The following is a 20,367-nucleotide window of genomic DNA, read 5'->3' as shown; positions in this document are numbered from 1 at the left end:
AATGACAGTGCAGACAAACTGGAAAGGGAATTCTGCCTGTAAAAATGCTCTGAGTCTTACAGACACCGAAGCAACACACGAGAGAAAGGTAATCCATCAGAGATTCATTTCTAAATTGACACATATTTTATATTTCTGCTTTATCTCCCCTGAAACTGGAAAAGCACTTAACTGCTAACCAGCTAGGAGTAATAGAAATGAACTTCACATAATATGGCATGACTGAAATCCTGAAGTGCAATATTTAGCAGATGTCACCTAACGTTAGTTGCCATGGAGAGCATGAATTAGGCCACCCAAGCACTAAATAAAGCAACAGCCATGCACACCCTACGCTATGGAACTGGCTGCACTCTATAAATAAAATTCTGGATCACTTTTTGTACAGTTCTGAGAGCAATCCACCAAGGATGCCAGCACAGCTCATCCCCCAGCAAGGAGGTGCCTTCATCTGCCCCGTGTGATGCTGCACACACGCAGCTCCCCGTTCTGCTGAGCTGTTCAATAAAGCCCATGAACCCCAGGGAGGAAGGCAGGAGCTGCAGTTCAGTGACAAGGGGAACCATTCACCCACAGTGGGGACAGCCAACAGCACTGAGGAAAAGAATATTCCAGTGTTATGGCTGCTGAGCATTTGTATCAATCAGGAGTAACACTGACCTCAAACTCCAAAAACTGAGTTAAGGCAGGGAGAAGAAAATTCTAACTTTGGTCTCTCTTGGATGCTTTGACAAAATCCACCAAGAGTTTAGATTGGTGGAAAACAGGAAATACATTTATTTACATCTATTTATTTTTTTAATAAAGGAACCATAGGTATTAATTTAAAGATTATCTTCCATTTTATTTAGAGGCTTCTGGTTACCTATCAGGTGGTTCTACCCTTCAATATGCAGACTAACTAATAACAGCAAGTTCATTAATAGCAGGATTTATTGATAGAATCTTTTTTCTGGAGGGGGGAGTGGGGTTTCTTGTGGGGTCAGTGAGTGCTTTTCTGGTTTTCTCACGGTGGTTTGGGATTTTTTGGTGGTTGGGTGGGGGCTTACACTGCAGGAAGTTAATGAGAAAACAGTTAAAAATGCAGGTGTTTCAGAGGTGTGTTTACAGCTGGTTAAGCACTGCTAAAAAATTAACATTTCAGGTGCTTAAGGCAAACTTGGTTGTGATAACTCTTGGATTACCAGCCTTGACCACATTTTTCCATCACAGGTAGTATTTAATGAAAATATATAAAGGCACATTCTGCTGTTAATAATTATTCAGCAACATGGCAGTAATCAACCAGAACCACAAATATTGTAAGTAATGTTTTTCCAGAAAACTCAACACAATTGAGAATTTCTCTTTGAATTTCTCGACATCAAAATAATTCCTCAACATCAAAATGTTTGCAAGTGCTGCACTGAAAAACTCAGGAAAGTGGAGATTGATTTATTCAGTTTGCAAGGGAACTTTGCAAAAAAAAAAAAAAAAACACTCACAAAACACTAAGTCAGTAACTTTTTGTTTTTAATTTACAAATAGCTGATCTTCATCAAGGATACAACCAACAGCTGATGAACACCATAAATGGCAAAAAAATCAAGAGCTGCTGTCCCAGGTAATTGGAATGATTGCTTTTGTGAATAAAGCTTTAGCAGAGCTCCACTGTGGACAAACACCCCAAAATCCAACACACTGTGCTGCATTCCTCCAAGGCAGCACCAGCAATTGGGGAATGAAGGTGGACAGCCCCAGCTAATAGGATCAGTGCCCAGTTAACGAGATTACAGCTCAAAATGCTTTGTCACTGAAAAAGAGAGGAAAAAAAGCAAAGGGCAGCTGATGAGGGAGAACAATGAGAATAAGCCCAGCAGAATGCTGGGGCCTGGCCACAGTGTCCTAAAGGCACAGCACTGTCACAATGCTAAGCTTGGTTCAAGAGGCTTTTGGGAAAAATTAAAGTCATAATTAAGCAAAATTTGAATATCAAAAATAAAACATAGCTTGAGTTTTTAAGGTTTTTTTTGTATTAATGAAGGTTTTGTGAAACTTTAGGGGTAATTTCAGAAACTTTGCTGCTCTTTTAGGAAACAATAAGCAGCAAATTTAAAGACCTAAAGTGGTTTCATGTTCTATTAAAGTGGAAGTAAGCACCACCTTTTGAAAAAAATTAAAGTAATAATTAAGCAAAATTTGAACATCAAAATTAAAACATAGCTTGAGTTTTTAAGGGTTTTTTTGTATTAATGAAGGTTTTGTGAAACTTTAGGGGTAATTTCAGAAACTTTGCTGCTCTTTTAGGAAACAATAAGCAGCAAATTTAAAGACCTAAAGTGGTTTTAAATATTCAGAGAATAAAATCTCAATTCATCACGCCAATTTTTTGCTATTTTCTGTACAAACATGATCTATTAAAGTGGAATTAAGCACCAAGGCACCTTGTTCAACTTCCACAACAGGTGAAGACTCACTGTTAACCCCACAGAAATATTCAACTTTTAACCCCAAAACTGAGAATTTTGCTTATTAGTTTCTTGCAATGAGCCAGAAAGTGCCTCAAATCAACCTTAAAGGCTGTAAAAGAAAATAATTGCTTGATTCTAGATAACTTCAGTGACACTCTAGACACATCTTCTTGCAATTCTAAATTCTAAAGGCAGAATCAGCTTTAGAAACAGGAGCCCCAATGAATGAGCAATCCAGACCTCATTTATTATCTCAGTTCTGAGTCACAGAACCACAGCAGAGACCACTCGAGTGAGTGAGGCAAAGTCACATCGTGCAATTGCCAGGAAGTTGATCTTGGCCAGAGCATCACTTAAGTAGGTGAAAAACAGAGCAAAAGTCCATCCCTCCCAAATGAGGAACACAAATTCTCCTGTTGATGTGTCCAAGCTGTGAACTGAGGTTTATCAAGCATGGCAATGGGGAAACTTTGGCATGATTCCTTCGTTTCCTATCCCATTCTTGTGCTGCTGCTGTTTAAAGGTGTCACATTACAGAAATTTCACCAAATGTATTGACTTTCCTTCAACTCGATTCACCCTTGTGAATACACTGAGCCAGGAACAGCTTATTCCCATGTGACAGCATATTATTAAAACACAATGGTGGCAGTGGATTATCAGCCACACATGCAAAGTGACCTAAGTATTGACTTGGATTCAAAGCACCATGGATTTTACTTCTACTCAACACAGAACATTTTAATATTTGTCACAGGAACTGTGCTGGTCCCCTACTCAGCTTCCTCTTAAAAGGAAATAAACATAAGAATGCTGGTTTAGAGTTTCTCAAGCATCACCAAACCAATACCAGCAGGCCAGAGAAACCTCTCAAGGAGCATCTGGCACATAAAAATGGATTTACAATTAATGCTGCTTCTGAATAGAAAAAGAGGATTTCCAAAAAGACACTTTTCTAGAAAAATACTACAAAAACTAAAAGATTCAGGTTGTGAGAACCTGAAAGGACCGACTGACAGCCTTCAGCACAATGAGTCTATGAATCAGTTTGCTGAGTGTTTCCTCATTTATCCATTCTCCATTTTTTTGGACCTTGTATTTTTTTAGGGGGTACAAGAATACCAAATACAGAGGAAAGCTGTAGTTGAAGCCAGAGGCAAGTTTCTCAGCATGCAAGGTATCAGTATTTCCCAGGGCATTTTAACTAAATAAAGAAATGAAACAGTACCTCAGTGGAAAAGCCAAAAATTTGCAACTTGGCCTCATTATAGCACCACTCACTCATTTACTTTTCAAAAAAGTACTTCAAGAATGCCTGCTTTTCCAGTTCTGTGATGAAACACCTGATATCTGCTTGCTCTGGCTGTTTTCCCAGTTATCCCTGTTTTAGCATGCAACTATAACCATGAAAGCTTTCCAAAATGCAATTCCTATTCTTTCAGTTGTGAAATAAAGGCATCCACACGTGAGAAAAGAAGGAAACTGTATTCTCAAAGAAAGACTGCATCTGTTTTCACACCAGCAACTCTGTTGAAGCTGCAAGTATTTAATTCAGGTATGTTGATTGTGTCCCTGCAAAAGGCTGGAGTGAATGGGAACAGATGGCCAGGACAACACTGTCTCCTCCAGCTCACATTCAGGATCAGAGCCAGTTGTGTTTGGGGGGAAGGAGGAGGGAGCTATTAACCTCAGAAATGCAGATTTGTACTAGGCTTTGTCCAAATTAATAGAGAATCTGGGCTATGTCAACGTGAAAACTTTAAAACAGACCCTAAATGTCACCAATCATCCTGTACAAAGTCAGGGAGGGTTAAATTAAATGTAATCTACAGTTTGACACAGAACCTAAATTGAAATTGTTTGTGCAGTTCAAAGAACAAAAATCCTTTAGGCCATTGTGTCAAGGAAAAAAAAAATTACTAACTTTAAAAACAATTATTAACAAAGTTTCAAAAAAAGGAACAACTTGTAAAAAGTCTCCCGGAGAAAAATGAAGTTTCATGTAACTCTTTAACACCCAGATTCCAGACTTGGGCACTACCCCAGGGTAACACCTCGATAATCCCAGGAGGAACAACCCCTCCAGGGCTCCTGCACAGGCCATTTTCTGCCAGATCAGGACATTCTGAAACCCGGCCGAAAGTTTCAGCTGGAATACGAAGAGAGGAGCCGCATAATGAGGAACTGGGAGGGATTAATCCCGAAAGGAAAGGCTGGTGACGCATCTGTTGCGGGCAGCAGAAAGGAGCCGCTGCCATCTCATTCCTGCTCCAGGTTCTCCGCAGTCTCAAGGCTGGCGGCTCATAACTATGAAAGGAAAAAGGCACAAGCCCGAGCACGTCCCTTGTCCCACCAGGAGAAGGGGGAGGGTTAATCACGTCCAGCCGCCATTTTCTGAGCGGAGCAGGAAGACATGTTGAAAAAAAAAAAAAAAAAAAAAAAAAAGAGAGAGAGAGAGAGGCAACAAAAGAAAGCAGCCATTTCCATGGACGGCTCCCAACTCTCTGCCTCTCGGAGAAACAGCCTCCTCACACTTTGTTCTAATGGCCACAAGAATTTCTTGCTGGGTGTCTCGCTCTCTGTACAGCCAGCAGGCCTGCCAGGGGAACCCTGCGAGTTGGAGAGCTTGGAATGGAGCATTTCCCCCTTTATCACCCCCAATCCTGCATGGGTAAATTTCTTTTCACACTACAAAGTATAAAAAAGTGCCGATATATAGTAATAAGCATGACAAAAAAAAGTCATGCCAAGCACACAGAAACGCCACTGGCACACACGGCCGATTCCTACCGTATATGTGGGATGCCAACTCCTCCCTGCAGGATCTTGTACAGTTTGCTTTCATAGAGCAGCTGGGGGTGCCGAGCCTTCTGAGACTCCAACTTCACAGCAACTTCCTGCAGTGAGAGGGAACAAGGAGTCAGGGCAGAGCGTCCACCGGGCTTTAAGGGGCACAGCACTTCCACATCCCCCACACACCCCCGATGCCAACGCTTTCGGGTATATATTTATTTATTTTCCCAGCTCGACGTGCTGCATTTTGGGGCGTCTTCCGAGAAAATCCACATCGCGGTGATTTGTACATAAATATCCGTCCCGGGTCATGCATTTGAGCTAGAGATGTGGAGTCTTCAGAACCACTTAAGTGAGGAAGAACATACGTGGGTGTTTCTTCTTTACAGCTCAGAGCCGTGAGGGGGAGGAAGAAAAGAAAAAAAAAACCCAAAGGAAAAGCTGGAAAAACAGGGGGATCTTCTTTGTTTCTATTAGTGTTGATGAAACGAGATACAAAGTGTTCCCCAGCTGAGGCAGAGGAGGAGATGAATGGCGGGCGAGGGACGACGATTTTGGCCGCTCACAAAACGCAAATACCTTTAAATATCTTTTCCCACAATGGTTTTCGCCTCTTTTCTCCTCTCCCAAGTGCGGGGTGGGGGAGCCCACGACCCCAGGGCTCCGCTGTGGAAGGGGCACCGAGGAAGACGCTCGGTGGGGAGAGGGGGATGAAGACCCTCGGGGGAAAGGGGGAGAATGAAGCCCCTCGTAGGGGGGGAAAAAAGGGGGAAAGGAGACCCTCGGGGGAAGGAAAATCCCACCCCAGGGACACGGAGGGCACCGCCGGGGGCAGGAGGGGCTCGGAGCGGCGATGGCTGATGCCCGGCTCCCCCCGGGGAGCTGAGGGGGGAGTGCGAGCGGCCCTTACCTCCCCGTTGGTGATGTTGATCGCCAAATAGATGTCCCCGAAGGAGCCCGACCCGATCTTCCGCACCAGCTTGTATTTGCCTCCGACAATGAACTCGGCCTTGGAGCCGCTGCTGCTCGCCATGGCGAGGGGCGGCTCTCGGGCCCTCCCGGCCGGTTCGGCGGGACAACAAGGGCTCTACGGCCGCCCCCGAGGAGGGGAAAGGGGCTGGAGCGGGGAGAGCGGCGCAGCCAAGGACGGTCCCCGCGCTCAGCTCCAGCCGGGGCCCTCGGGCGGGCGCCCCCCCCTGCGCGGCTCTGCGCCGCTCCCCGGCTTTCGGCGCGCTCCAGAAACAGGAGAAGCGGCCCCCGAGGTGCTTGTGAGAGCAGGGAGGGGAAAGGGGGGGGACTCGCGGGGTCGCGGCGGCCGCCGGCCGCTCACTCGGCCGCCGCCGCCATCTTGTGCCTGATCCGCCGCCGCCGACACAAAATGCCCCCGGCGCGCGGCCGCCGCTTCTTCACCGCGCGGGGCGCGCTGGGAGAGGGGCGGGCCGCTGCCGCGATAACCACGCCTCCTCGCGACGCTGCGCCAATCATCGCCCTCGCTCCGCGCCCCGCCCTCCGGCGGGGGGCGGTGATTGGGTGCTCTGCGGGTGTGCGCATGCGTACAGCGCCACTCCGCCAGTCCGGGCGGAAGAGGGCGGGGAAAGCGGACGTGCCCTCACTCGGTCTTAAAGGGACAGGCGCCGCAGCGGGCGGGGGGTGGCCGGCGGCTTCTTTGCGGTGTCCGTGCTCCCACACAGCCCCTGAGGTACCGCGGGTCCGCGCAGGGACAGGGGATGGAGCTGGCTCAGCCAGCACTGAGATGCCACCCCTCGTATGGTGCTGTTGCCAGGCTCTTCTCAAAGCCCAGGCCCCAGCCTGTGCGTACAATAACAGGCTAGTTTGTGGATAAATAAATACACAACAACTTCGTTCCGTGGAGGTGTTTAAGGAAAGGCTGGATAGGACACAGTGCTTTGGTCTGGGTCACAAGGTGAAGATTGGTCACAGGTGGGACTCAGTGATCTGGGAGATCTTTTCAAATCCCAGCCATCCTGGCATGTTGAGATTCTTGCCATGGCTGTGGCAAAGCCCTGGAACAGCTGCCCAGAGCCTCTCTGGAGACATCCCCAACCCACCTGGACACATCCCGTACCCCCTGTTCCAGGACCAACAAATCCGTGATTCTCTGAAATCCGCAACCTCCTTTTCCCAGTGTCCATTGGGGGATCCTGGGGCCGAGCTGTTCCTGTGCACACGCACTGTGCTCCATCACCCTTCGGGCTCCTCAGCCCCTCACACTGTGCTCCATCACCCTTCCCTGCTCCATAATTCCCCCTCAGGCCCTCACACCGTGCTCCATCACCCCTCCCTGCTCCTCAGCCCCTCACACCGTGCTCCATCACCCTTCCCTGCTCCATAACTCCCCCTCAGCCCCTCACACCGTGCTCCATCACCCTTCCCTGCTCCATAATTCCCCCTCAGCCCCTCACATTGTGCTCCATCACCCTTCCCTGCTCCATAATTCCCCCTCAGCCCCTCACACCGTGCTCCATCACCCCTCCCTGCTCCTCAGCCCCTCACACCGTGCTCCATCACCCTTCCCTGCTCCTCAGCCCCTCACACCGTGCTCCATCACCCTTCCCTGCTCCATAACTCCCTTTCAGCCCTCACCCTGGGCCTGTGCCATGCCCAGCAGTGCAGCTCCTGGGTGATCACTGCAGGTGAGGAGCCAGGAGCAGCCTGTGACACCCTGACAAGGACACCACCAGCAGAACCACCCGTGACAACCGCATCCCCTGTCCCTGCAGTGTCCACCTTCACGTAGCCCCCACAGCCAGCTCTCTGCTGGCCAGGGTCACTGTGACCCAGCAGCTCACGCTCCAGGGGCTGTTCCTGGCTGTCTGTCACAAGTGACATCTCCTGCCTTGCCCCCTCGCTCTCTCTCTCTGTGAGTTTTCCCTCTGCAGGAACACCAAACTGTGAATTCCCGGTGACTCATCGTCACTCCCTGTCACAGCGGCGTCTTCTGCCATGCAGGGCTGCGTTTGGGAAATGATTCAGTCTGCAGGAGAGAGAAAGCTCCTCCAGTAATGTAGCTCATGGAAGTAGAAGGAAAGCCTACTCAGGGTGTCTGCTTTGGAGGCAGGCAGGCAGAAACTGCTTCCCAGTGTGCCTGGTGCACTCAAAGCCATGGAAATAATAAAATCATGGATTTTAAGACCTGTCTATGCATGGATTTTTTTTTTAATAGCTGACTGCTTTGGAGAAAAGTCAGATTGAGAGGTCCAGATTACGACATGTCAGTAGGATATGAAGGTGGAGGAGTTCTCTCAAAGAACAGCATCCACACGGTGGAAGAAGCTCTTCTTGAACTCACCATGTTGCTTTCTAGCTTGGTAAAAACACTTTCTGCCTGCACAAGTGCAAAAGAGCCCTGGATTGTGCCCATCTGGCTGTGAGGCAGGAAGGGAAATCTGTGATTTTCCTGAGTTTCTTCCTGTGGTGGACTCAGTGAGCTCCAGATGACTCCACAGTGAGAGACCGGGAGGATTGGAGAGGGAGGATTGGCACTCAGCAACGCCCTGCATGGCAAATATCATCTCCAAGTTCCCCTTGTGTTTCAGGGAGCTTAAATCCAAGGTTTTTACTACAGCTCTCTCTGCGTCTCTGATGAAAAAAATTGAAATGCAAATGACTCAAAATCAGCCAGATGCACCAGAAGGAAAAAACGATGCTCCGAGAACAAGCTGGCCTCCAACTCATTCCCACCTCGGCTCTGTCAGGGAGCATTTGTGCAGGCAAGAATATCCACACTCTTGTCACTCACAGGGATTGTGGATCTCGTGTGGGGGATCTGGGATGCATCACACACTCCTTCAGGGGGCTGGAGCTCCAAGGGCAAATGAGGTATCTGTGAACATCTCAGCCATTCCTGAAAGCAGAGCCCCGTGTCCTCAGGTGCCCCCTGTCATTTGCAGACAGCTCAGGGCGGATGTGCCTCTGTCGCCCTTTGGGGTTGTGTTTAATGGCTGCTCTGAGTGGGATCTGGGCAGCTGGGAGGCGTTTGGCTTGAGTCACGTACCCTTGGAGGAGCTGGAAAAACAGGTCTGGAGCTCCTGGAGAGAGGAGAGAGCCCCGTGCCTGGGTATGCAGGAGAGCAGGATCCGCTGGGCTAGGCAATGCTGCCACCTCCTGCCTGCCGGGGACAGCTCTGTGTCCTGGGGACAGCTCTGTGTCCTGTGATTGATGATAGCTCCTTGTCTAGGGGACAGCTCTGTGTCCTGGGGACAGCTCTGTGTCCTGTGATAGCTCCTTGACCAGGGGACAGCTTTGTGTCCTGGGGACAGCTGGGTGATAGCCCCTTGTCCAGGGGACAGCTCCTTGTTCAGGGGGTATCTCCATGTCCAGAGATTGGATTTAAAATTCCAATTAAATAGCACTGAAAATGTCAATTGGGAGGAGAATTTCAGGCTGAGCTCACCCCAGGTCTCGCTGCTGCTCATACACAGGGTGGTCTCTTCTTCAGCCTCTTTCCCTCCTACTCACCCTCTCACTGCCCAGCTCTGGCAGGTCAACAGAGCCCCCATGGTCAGCTCAGCTCTCCAAACCTACAGAAAATTTTCCAAATGGTTTCTCCCGGTGCTTTCTCTGGGTTAATGTTCTGCCAGGCTGGTGACCCTGATGGAGCTCCAGGGGCAGTGCAAGGGCTGTCCCAGCTTGGCAGTGACATGGCAGAACAACAGACAGGAGATGTCAGCTGGAAAAGTGAAGGAACATCTCCCACTGCCTGGAAAGGAGCTCTGAAGACACCAGGAGAGAGCAGGACAATCCATGAATTCCCAACCTCCTGTCCATTATTATTTTTCACATCTTTCAAGGCCACTGAGACAATGAAAACATCTTTGTATCTGCGTCACTTGGGAGAGTGAAAGGAATAAATCCTCTCTCTTCCCTTTCCAAAGGGCAGGCCAGAAGTCCTGCTGCATGACCAAGCCTCCAGAGTGAGCAGCCCTCATCTTCAGCCCGAGCCCTGATCTGCTCTCTGAAGTGTTTATTTTCTCACAGAGATGGAGAACCCAAGACAGTTTTACCCCATTTTCTCTGTAAGTGAGCAAAACCCAGGTGCAGACAAAACCAAGTGACACCAATGGGTGTCACTGAGTCCTGGGCTGCCCAAATCACCTCAGAATCCCTTTGCTCTTTGCCAGGAGGAGCAAGTGAGCTTCTGGCACAACTGAGGGCTGTGTGTCAGTGAGATCTGGTCCCAGGTGTGCAGTCCCAGCAGGTCCTGGCCTGGGACTCCCTCTCTGCTCTGGCATCTGCCCTCACCTCACACCAGCAGCGTGTCCCCCACACAGGGACCTCTGCCTCCAGCCTGGAGCTGACCTCAGCTCATCCTCATGCTGCTATTTTTACCAGAGCTTACGGTGTTTGGGAAAGTGGCAGGAGAGGAGCAGCTTGTGCCAGCAGGAACCAAACCAGGCTCACCTGGGCCCCTGTGTGAGGCTGCTCACCTTCAGACACTCCTGCCCAAGGACAGGTGACACTGCCAAACCCTCCTGTCCCTCAGGTGGCTCCTGCAGAGCAGGGTGACGTGGGGCTCCCCAGGACATTGCAGCGTGGCAGGAGGGATCCTGTCCCTCCACATTCCACGGGCACTGTCCTGCCTGACACCCACCCATGCCAAAGGGGTGCTGCTGGCCACCCCTGCCAGAGCCACTTGTCCCTGCCCTCCTGTGCCTGCCTCCCCTGCTCTGGCTCAGGGCTGTGGGGAGCCAGCCCAGGGAGCTGCTCCAGGTTGAAAATAACTCGGTTTTTCCGGAACAGTCTGACACTGGCAGCCTTTGCCAGGCTGGATCTCAGTGCAAAGCTTCAATGCCAGTGCTGGCACCAGGCAAGAGGCACCATTATTTTTGGCAAGGGTGCCTGCTTTAAGTGTTTGCACGCAACCTTCAGAAAGTTGTCAGCCCCTGACATTACAGCCAGTGCAGGAGACGCCTTTTTGCCTCAGCAGGGATGTGAGCAGCCATGAAATGATGGGATTTCATCTGAAGCACTGCTGCAGGAGAGGGCAGCAGGGACAAGGCTGGGACAAGGCTCCCCCACTAATGCCAAACCTTTAGAGTTGACCTCATTGTGTCTCCAGGCAGATCCCAGCACCCACAGCCATTGTGCCTTGCTCAGCCTCCTGCAGGGAAAGGACACAGCAGGCCCTGGAGATGGGACATGGCTTTGGGACAGAGCCTGGAGCAGGCAGGGACAGTGGCACAAATCTCATTCTTTCAGTGCTTGGCTTGAACCAAAGGTGTTTGTGTCCAGGAGCCAACAGTGCCACTTCCAAGCTGTGAGAAGTTAGAGGGGAATTCTGCAGCCTGAACATTCTTGGCTGTTTGGAGAGAGGATTGTTGGGTTGTTTTTATTTTAAGTACTGGAGGAAAAGGGGGATTTTCAAGTAATTTGGATGATTCACTGGAATGTTGTTAGTGCACAGCTGAAGCTCCACCAATGAACTTGTTCCCTGGAAGACTTTTCCTGCAGAGTGTGTGGAGCTGAGGCCCAAACTTTCCAGTGATGTCAGGGCTGAAATTGCTTTGAGTGCTTGAGAGGATGCACTGGGAGGTGAGGAAAGAGAGACTGAAGGAGTCATGGGCCCAAAAAGATGTAAATGGCAGCACAGCTGATTCACTGCATGTCAAGTGCTGTGGAGAAGTCTTCAGCAGCAGTTTCTCTGGTGCTCTTGAATTAATTACCCTGATGGTGTGCAGAGTTCTGGTACTTGGCATCCAAGGCACATTTCCTCTGTGGCTGCTTAAATCAGTCAGGTTCAAATCACTGAGGTGAGTCTGCTCTAACACAAAATAATTCAGCTGCTGGATGACAGCTGATACACCTGGGAGTAAATCATCCTCCTAAGTGCAATTTCTTGAACCATTTTAGGGAACATGGGTTTTGTACATGTCGTATGCAGTGGTTCAGGATGCTGGGGAGGATAAGAAGGAGCAAAGGCAGCTGGTGCAGTGCCTGAGCTGGTCCCATGCAGGCTCTGGCTGTGCTTGCTGGACATTGCTGCTCTCCAGTCTGTCCCAGTGGCCCCATCACCCCCTTTTCGGGGTGCTCTGGATTTCTTTACACATTGGGGGAGAAATTATGTGGAGCAGGAGCAGAGACTGAGTTCCCCTGTCAGGACATTACAGGCCCTCCTCTCTTTTTTTAAAGCAAGTTCCTTCCTGCCTGAACATCTTCCCTACTCAATGGGTGAGCTTTTCAGGTCATTCAAAAGCTGATGCTTGCTGAGATTAAAAAAAGCCCAACAATGAGCTGAGAGATGCTGTTTGATTGTCCCTGAATTTTTTTCTCTCCCCTCCTCCAAAGATCATCACGAGCTCATTTGCGTTTGGGAAGAGCACGGGGTGGAAAGTGCCAGATAAGAGGAAAGGCTCATCACATGTTATTGTCAGCACAGCACTGGAAATACCACTAATGGGTCCATCAGCCCCTTGACGCACAAGGCCCTGCCCTACAGCCCCTGGAGCAGCAGCCAGGACAGGTGGGTCCTTCAGGGAGCAGAACGGGCTGTGCTGCCTGCATGCACTTGGGAATGAGCTCTGTCAAGGGCTCCTTCACTGCTGGGCCCTCAGCGAATTTCAGCACTAATCAGCAGCAGCTCAGCACAGAGCAGGGCCATGGTTTGCAGTCTTGCCCATGTTGGACACTCCAGCCCATATTTAGGCACCCCAGGAGTGGCTCTGTGGGGTCTCATGGTGGGGACATCCATCTTCAGCCCCAGAGCTGGGTGGCTCTGTGGGGACAGCTGTGACACAAGGCAGCTTGAGGGCTGATCTGCTGCTCAGGAGGACAGCCCTGGGGAGCATCTGAGTGCCTTGAGGAGCAGGGTGCTCCACAAACACCCAAAATGCAAACGTGGGAGCAGCAGGGGCAAGGATGAACCTCCCTCCTGCTCTGCACCGACTGCAGCTCCTCACACACAGCACAGGCTCCCTCTGCATCATCCTCTGCTCAGGGGGAGCACATCCTGCCAGGGACTGCTCCCTGCTGCTGCAGAGCTGGAGGGACCAGATTTGGCTGCAGAGTGGCTTCATGATGGGAGCACAGCTCTGCTGGTCACTGCCCTGTGCCTGCTCTCCTTGGCACTGAGACTGGCTGGAAATGCAGACAGAATTATTTGTCACCACCTGAGCTCTCATAGCCACACTCCTTCCTGAGCAGCTCCTGTGAGGTGGTGGCTGATGCCTGGCACAGAAATGTCACCCAGCCAGGACACCTCACCCCCATTACAGTGCTGCTGGCCCAGTCCAAACCCACCAGTACCTGGGGAACAGATCAAAATCTCGTGTGACTCAGGCCCAGGACTCATCAGGATCCTGAGTGAGGCAGTCCCCATGCTGGGTGTCTGTGTCCCCTGAATGTGTGGTGACTGAACAATGTCCCCACACAGCAAGCCCATGTTCCTGGGCTGGTGGAGCCACACTCCTGGGACTGGGATCCCACCTGCCTTCTCTTGAGGAGATTTTTCACTTTGAAACTTCTCAAGAAAATTCAGACATGTGGGACCTGCCTCCCCTCTGCAGAGAGACAAAAAAGACCTCAGTCCAGAAGGGAAGGAAGGAGTGCTCAGTGCTCACATAGGGTGAACAAGCCTTGGGGTGCAGCAGGCATTCCTTGGGGGAGGAAGTGGTGTGCCTTGTTCCCAGGAAGCTCCTGATCTCTGGTTCCATCTCAGGACAGCATGTCAGAGCCACGGGACAGCTCACCCTTGCTCTGGCTCTGGCTGTGGCCCACAGCAGATGTTTGCAGTGTTCTTGTCCCAGGAATACCCCCTGAGCTCCCCCCAGACCTCCAGCCTTAAGGAAGAGGTGGTGGTTCTTTGTCTTTAATAACCCAAAGGATTTTTCTTCCATGAATTCATCCAGTTCCTGTTTAAATGCTTTGCATCTGTCACATCCTGTGGTGGGGAGCTCCATGGTTTAACTATACATTGCACCAAAAGCCACTTCCTTTTCCTCATCCCAAACTTCCCTGCAGGTAGTTTCGTTTGGAGCCTGTACTCCTGCAGGGGCAGGGCTGGTGAGTAATCACCCTCCCTGCCCTCACACGCCTCCCAAGGCAGGGCAGATCTGCATCACAGCCCTTCTCCTGCCCACGGTGCCATTCCTCATGCAGAGGCTGCTGCAGGGCTTGGGGCATCCCTGCTTCCCTTCCCTGAGCCTCTTGCACACCCCTCTGGAGACAAGGGAGCCAGGAGAGCTGCAGGCAGCATCCCCAGTGTGGGCACATCCCCAGCTCACACGGTGCCAGTGCTTCCTTTCTCATCCTCTGCTTCTTCCCTGCTCATTTCCAACAGTCAAGTTTCTGCTTTCTCTGCTCCAGGCGTTTTGGAAGCATCATTTAGCAGGACCCCCAAGATTCCCTTCCTGGGAGGAGATGCAGCACTCAGAGTCTATCACTGGGCTGGCAGTGTTGGGACTGGTTTTTATGTGTTTTCCCTGTCCTTTCCTGAGTTCCCTTGGCTGTCCCCTGCTCAGGGACATGGACCAGCAGCTCCAAAAAGCTCAGTGCTGGTGCCAAACACGCTCAGTTTGCTGGCCCTGCCCTTTTCCAGATAATTTGTGGACACACTCAATGGCTGCCCACAGGTAACATCCCTTAGCTGTGAAAACAAACCCTTCATGCCAGCCCTTCCTTTCCTGCCTGTAACTGCTGTGCCTGGCAGGTTTTTCCCCTGTCCCTGAGGGCTCTGCTGGGAGGCCTGGCCAGATCTCACAGTGCAGGTTTCCTTCCCCATCCTTGCAGGATGGCCCCTGATCCCCCTTGGCCCAGAGCAGGAGCCAGGCTAGGCAGAGGGTGTCAGGGCTGGTGCTCTCACCAGCATGGCCTGGGGAGGAGCTGGGGCGTGGGCTGGTGAGTCAGGGCAACTGCCAGAGCTGGGATCTCATTAATAATGGAGACTCATTAATAATGGACACGTCCCTCTGACACTGCACCACGCTGTGGCTGCAGGGAGGAGGTGAAGCAATGGCTGCTGACACACAGGGGAGCTCTGCTCTCAGCAGAAGCAGTGGACAGGCAGAGAAACCTTGGACAGGCCCTGCCACTTTGGCAGGAAGATCCACACAGCCAGAGCTGGGCTAACCCCACAGGCATGGGGGATCCTGAGCTATACCTGGCAGCAGGCTGAGCTGGCAGGCCTCAGTGCCACCACTACTGCGATTCCTGGCTGTCATTTCATATTCCATGGCATGAGCTGCTGCTGCTGGGGGTTCTTCCCAACAAACTCCTCCCCAGTAAAACATCCTCCCTGCTCTGATGTGATGTGGTGGGCAGAGGAGGACGTGTGGGCCACACCATGAGCTGGTCCTGCAGCCCCTCTGCTGCTGCTGCTGAGGCTCCAGGGACCTCTGGAGCTTCCCTCCCACCTCCACCACTTTTCATCCCTTCTGGCTTTGTTCAGCCACATCTCCCTGTGTTCTCAGCCTTGGCACCTGGCAGCCCCAGCAGTCCCAGCTCTCTAAAGCCTCTGGTGATCATTTCTCCCAAAAATGAAGGGGGTCCTAGGCTGCTCCCTTGAAAAAGCTCTCGGTTGTGAACTTCCCCAGGCTGTAGCACAAAGCTCAGGGCTGCTCAGCCCTGCCCTCCTTCCCAGCAGAGCCTGGAGCTGGTGACCTGCCTGCTCTTTGCTTTAGGTGTCCTCACCATGCTGTGAGCCCCAGCTGAGCCCCCTGGGCTGGGTTTCTGCCCTCAGTAGTGAAACAGCACCCAGTGGCTCTCTCAAGGGGCACCTGGTACACTTGTCTGTGGCAGAGACACGAGCCCTGTCATGGCACAGCCATTCCTGGGTGCATCAGTGGGCAAAGGGATAGGGAGGCTTCCCAGGGACTGGCTCAGCAGCTTGAGGGGGCTCTCTCCTCCCTGGCACCCCTCCTTTCTCTCTGAAGCAAGAGGAGTCAGCTCCTGCAGCTCCTCCTGCGCAGGCAGCAGCTGCTGCTGCCACTCCAGAACAGGAAACTCCTGCAGGAATCTGCCTGGAGGAGCTGGTGGGACTCCAGAGGTGTCTGACCCCAAAGCAGAAGGCGACTCCCAGGGGGATGTGCCTCCCCTTGGCTCCTCACTGCCTCACCTTGCACAGGAGAGCAGCAGCAGCCGGGGCAGGCTGTGGGCAGGGGGTGCCCGGGGTGCCCGGGTGTGTGGGGTGCCCGCAGGGGGAGCAGGAGGAGGAGGAGGAGCTCACGTGGAGTTCCAGCTCCATGGGTGGGTGGTTGTGATGACGTGGCTGGAGCAGAAATCCTACAAAGTCAGGCAGGGAGGAGATCAGTATTGGATCAGTGCAAATGAGTAATCAGCAGAAACCACCAGAATTTTCTGAGCTCTTCTTACTTTTCTCATGTCTTGTTACCTCCTTGCTGCAGGCAGAAGGGTGGGGTGCCCTGTGGGATGCTTTGGCAAGGAGTGTTGTCACTGGCACTGCCCCTGGTGGGGTGTGGGTGGCCCTGTGTGGGGCTGGACTGGCCTGGGCACATCTGTCCTTCCTTCCAGAGCTGCAGGATGCTGCAGACACCTCCATCTCTGCCTGCATTCCAGCCCAGGTGCCCACGGACTGTGCACGCCCCTGCATTCTCCATGCTGCTCCTGAGAGAGCAGGATCCTCTGTCAGGGCAGAAATATGAATATCTCAGTGCCCTCACACCAGCCTCTGGCTTTCTCCTTGAGCTGTTGCCAGCACCAGCTGACTCAGCTGGCTACAGGGATTTGTGACAAATGGGTGAAAGGCCCAGAGCCACCAGCCCTGGGAGAGAAATGGAGATCTTGGTGTAGGAAGGCAAGGCAGGGCAGCAGAGGGGAGAGGGAAGGACCACAGAGGCTGGTGGATGTGAAGCTTCAACCACACAAACATGGATCCAGGAGGGCTGAAGCCTCCTCCATGAAGGAGACGTCTGCAAGGCCCATAAATAACCCTCTTGGGAATAAAGAGCTGACTCTTCATTTATTCTGCCTAGATCAAATCCTATCTGCTTATTTTTAGGCTGGGCTCTGCCTCATGGTGCAGGCATGGGCTGGAGCCTGCAGCTCCATGCAGACCCCTGGAGCTGACACCATTTCCACCTGCCTGGGAGTACCTGATGGGATTATCCTCCCTCCCTCCTAAGCACATTAGCTGGGGAGGGAAGAAGGAAGAGGAAGCAATGACATCCCTGTGGTTTCTCAGGAGCTGCTCGTGCTGGTGGCAAGCTCAGCAGAATGAACACCTTTAATTTCACAGGCTTTTCCCTCCTTTCCAGTGGCTGGAGCTGCACAGCACACGCAGTGGGGCTGCAGGCAAAGTCCACCTCCGAGCCCTGCCTCCCTGTGTGGGAGGAAGTTTTGTGATTAGAACGCACCTGGGAGTGCATTCTTGAGCTGCTGTTTTTCTCCCTGTGTTTTCCTTTCCATCCTGTGGTCACCAGGTCCTTTCTAGACAGGAAAGAAATCCCAAGAACAGTAAGAATGGAAGAGATTAAATTGAGGAAATGTAACTTTCCTGCACAAACGTGCTGCTGGGGGAGGAACCCCCACCTGCTGTTCTTAGGCAGAGCCTGAGCTGTGGTGCTTTGCATGGCTGGAAGCCGTGTTTATTTTCTGAGCAAGCCCTGTTTAACTCCAAGCTTGTCTGGAGCGTTCCCAGAGAGCCCCCTGATGGCTTTAGCTTTCATCCCAATATCCTGAGCGTTAATGTTTGGAGTAGCTGGGAAAAGGCAAAGCAGCAAAAGGCTTTGCAGGAGCCAGCAAGTTCAGGGTGAGATGTAGGGTGGAAATAACCCCATTCCAGGTGAATGATGCCTTCTGCCTGGATGTTCCTGCCTCCCATCCAACTCCCTCCTCCCGAGGCTTTCACCATGTCCTGTTTGGAGCCAGAGCACAGAACCATCATCAGATGCTTCCCCAGCCCCTGCTGAGGCTGTGCTCATCACACAAGGAGTGTCCCAGGGGATCGAGTCCCACCAGCCTCATGGGGTTGGGTTTTTCCTTAAATACTGCCAGAGAAGGGCTGGCACACACTCCTGCAGGGGCAGTGGGTCTGGAGAGGGCTGGGCAATGCTCTCCTGCAGGGGCAGAGGGTGTGGAGAGGGCTGGCACACACTCCTGCAGGGGCAGTGGGTCTGGAGAGGGCTAGCACACACTCCTGCAGGGGCAGTGGGCATGGAGAGAGCTGGGCAATGCCCTCCTGCAGGGGCAGTGGGTCTGGAGAGGGCTGGCACACACTCCTGCAGGGGCAGTGGGTCTGGAGAGGGCTAGCACACACTCCTGCAGGGGCAGTGGGCATGGAGAGGGCTGGGCAATGCCCTCCTGCAGGGGCAGTGGGTCTGGAGAGGGCTGGCACACACTCCTGCAGGGGCAGTGGGTCTGGAGAGGGCTGGGCAATGCTCTCCTGCATTGTCAGTGGGTCTGGAGAGGGCTGGCACACACTCCTGCAGGGGCAGTGGGTCTGGAGAGGGCTGGGCAATGCTCTCCTGCAGGGGCAGTGGGTCTGGAGAGGGCTGGCACACACTCCTGCAGGGGCAGTGGGTCTGGAGAGGGCTGGCACACACTCCTGCAGGGGCAGTGGGTCTGGAGAGGGCTGGCACACACTCCTGCAGGGGCAGTGGGTCTGGAGAGGGCTGGCACACACTCCTGCAGGGGCAGTGGGTCTGGGGAGGGCTGGCACACACCCCTGCAGGGGCAGTGGGTCTGGGGAGGGCTGGGCGATGCTGTAGACGTGGCTCACCCTGCTCTGGGAGCAGCAGTTTTGCAATGGGGTTGCACTAAGCTGGCTCTGCTGCAGGAGAAGCCGGTCCTGCCTCCCTGCAGGGTCTCACAGGACACCCAAACTGCCTGGCACAGCTTGCCAGGTTTGTGTTGGCAGGGTGGGAGCACACTCAGCTGGGTGCCAGGGGACAGCCCACCCTGCTGGGACACTCCAGCTTGGCTTCACCTGCCCACAAGCCCGGGACACAAACACTTGTGCTCGACCAGCCGGCGCCTGTTTGTTTTCCTGGTGTAAGGAGAGCCGGGCCAGGGCGGGCAGCCCGTGCCACACCTCCCGGGGAGCCCTGGAGCGGTGACAGCGCTGTCACAACGCTCCCGGGGCTCCCTGGGCCGCCCAGGTGAGGCCCCAGCCCGGTGTGTGGTGCCAGCAGCAGGGCAGGAAGGAAACGGCTTGTGTTGAGGGAAGGAGCTGTCAGGAAGGAGGACAAGCCCATCCTGCAAGGAACTCGCTGGAGCCAGGCTATCCTGCCTCTGAAAAAGCAGACTGGAATGGGAAATATGCCTGAGGGAACACCCGTGGTGTGAGCTGGCCGGGGAGGAGCTGGGGATGGGGGTGTTGGTCCTGCCCGGTGGGATGAAGATGCTGGGGGAGGAGGGAGCTCTGCCCTGCTGGGATTCCCTCGTGGTTCCTGTCCTGGATCACCCACAATGTGCTGATGGGAGCAAAGCAGCTGTGATGTGTCCCCATGGCAGCAGGATGGAGCTGAGAACCCCTGGCATCAGAGCAGTGCCAGCCCAAAGGGCCTCTTGCTGCTTCAGAGAGCACCTGGGCAAGGACTGAAGCCCTACTGCCACCTGCAAGGAAGGAAGGACCTCTGTGTGCCCTTCCTGGCCACAGCCAGGTAATGCCCTCGCTGCCCAGCCGTGTGTGGGTCCCTCCTGTGGCCGTGTCACTGTCTGAGCCCATATGGCACAGACCAGCCTGGGAATGATCCTCCTGGGGTGCTTTACCACCCAGCCAGCCAGCTCCATGAGTTTTGTCTCTCTGTGGGCAGGATGGGAGGCAGGCAGGAGAAGCAGTGGGACAGGGTGGCCTTTGTGGCAGGACAAGCAGTGGGACAGGGTGGCCTTTGTGGCACCAGCACTGGCTGGGAGCAAGTGGAGCAGGTGCGTGTGGGTCCCTGTGCTGCCCTGTCCAGCCCACATCAGAAAGGGTCCACAAAGGGACCCAGAGGGAAGGGCTGGTGCCAGAGAGCTTGTTCTGGCCCATGGGGAGTTTTTGGTCTGGTCACAGACGCTGCCTTGTCCTGCACGTGTCACTGAAAAACTTAGAGTCCTTTTCACAGTGACACTTTCTGCACACTGTGGGTCAGCCTGGAAAAACCCCGGTGCTGCCACCTGCTCCCTGTGGTCAGGACAAGGGAACAGCCTGTCTCTTCTCAATAGCTTGTTT

The 20,367-nt window shown here is 52.9% G+C and overlaps 1 protein-coding gene across 4 annotated transcripts in view; it reads right to left on the bottom strand.

Annotated features, from left to right (window-relative positions):
- The window catches only part of CSNK1A1 (casein kinase 1 alpha 1), a 33,293-nt gene extending 26,633 nt beyond the window's left edge, over positions 1-6,660 (bottom strand). Inside the window, exons 1-2 of one of the 4 annotated variants that reach the window (XM_054642540.2) lie at positions 6,154-6,660; positions 5,241-5,347 (exon numbers count right to left, since the gene is read on the bottom strand). In XM_054642540.2, the coding sequence (XP_054498515.1) occupies positions 5,241-5,347; positions 6,154-6,276 (230 nt within the window). In that variant the 5' untranslated portion in view covers positions 6,277-6,660. The remainder of the gene's footprint in view (positions 1-5,240; positions 5,348-6,153) is intronic. The other 3 variants (XM_054642541.2, XM_054642539.2, XM_054642542.2) reach the window with 3 other exon arrangements.
- Positions 6,661-20,367: the final 13,707 nt, after the last annotated feature.

Source organism: Agelaius phoeniceus, chromosome 15 (genome assembly GCF_051311805.1).
Source record: "Agelaius phoeniceus isolate bAgePho1 chromosome 15, bAgePho1.hap1, whole genome shotgun sequence".
NCBI classification, from domain to species: domain Eukaryota; kingdom Metazoa; phylum Chordata; class Aves; order Passeriformes; family Icteridae; genus Agelaius; species Agelaius phoeniceus.
The sequence above is the reverse complement of the archived record's forward strand: the minus strand, read 5'-3'. Positions and strand labels throughout refer to the sequence as shown.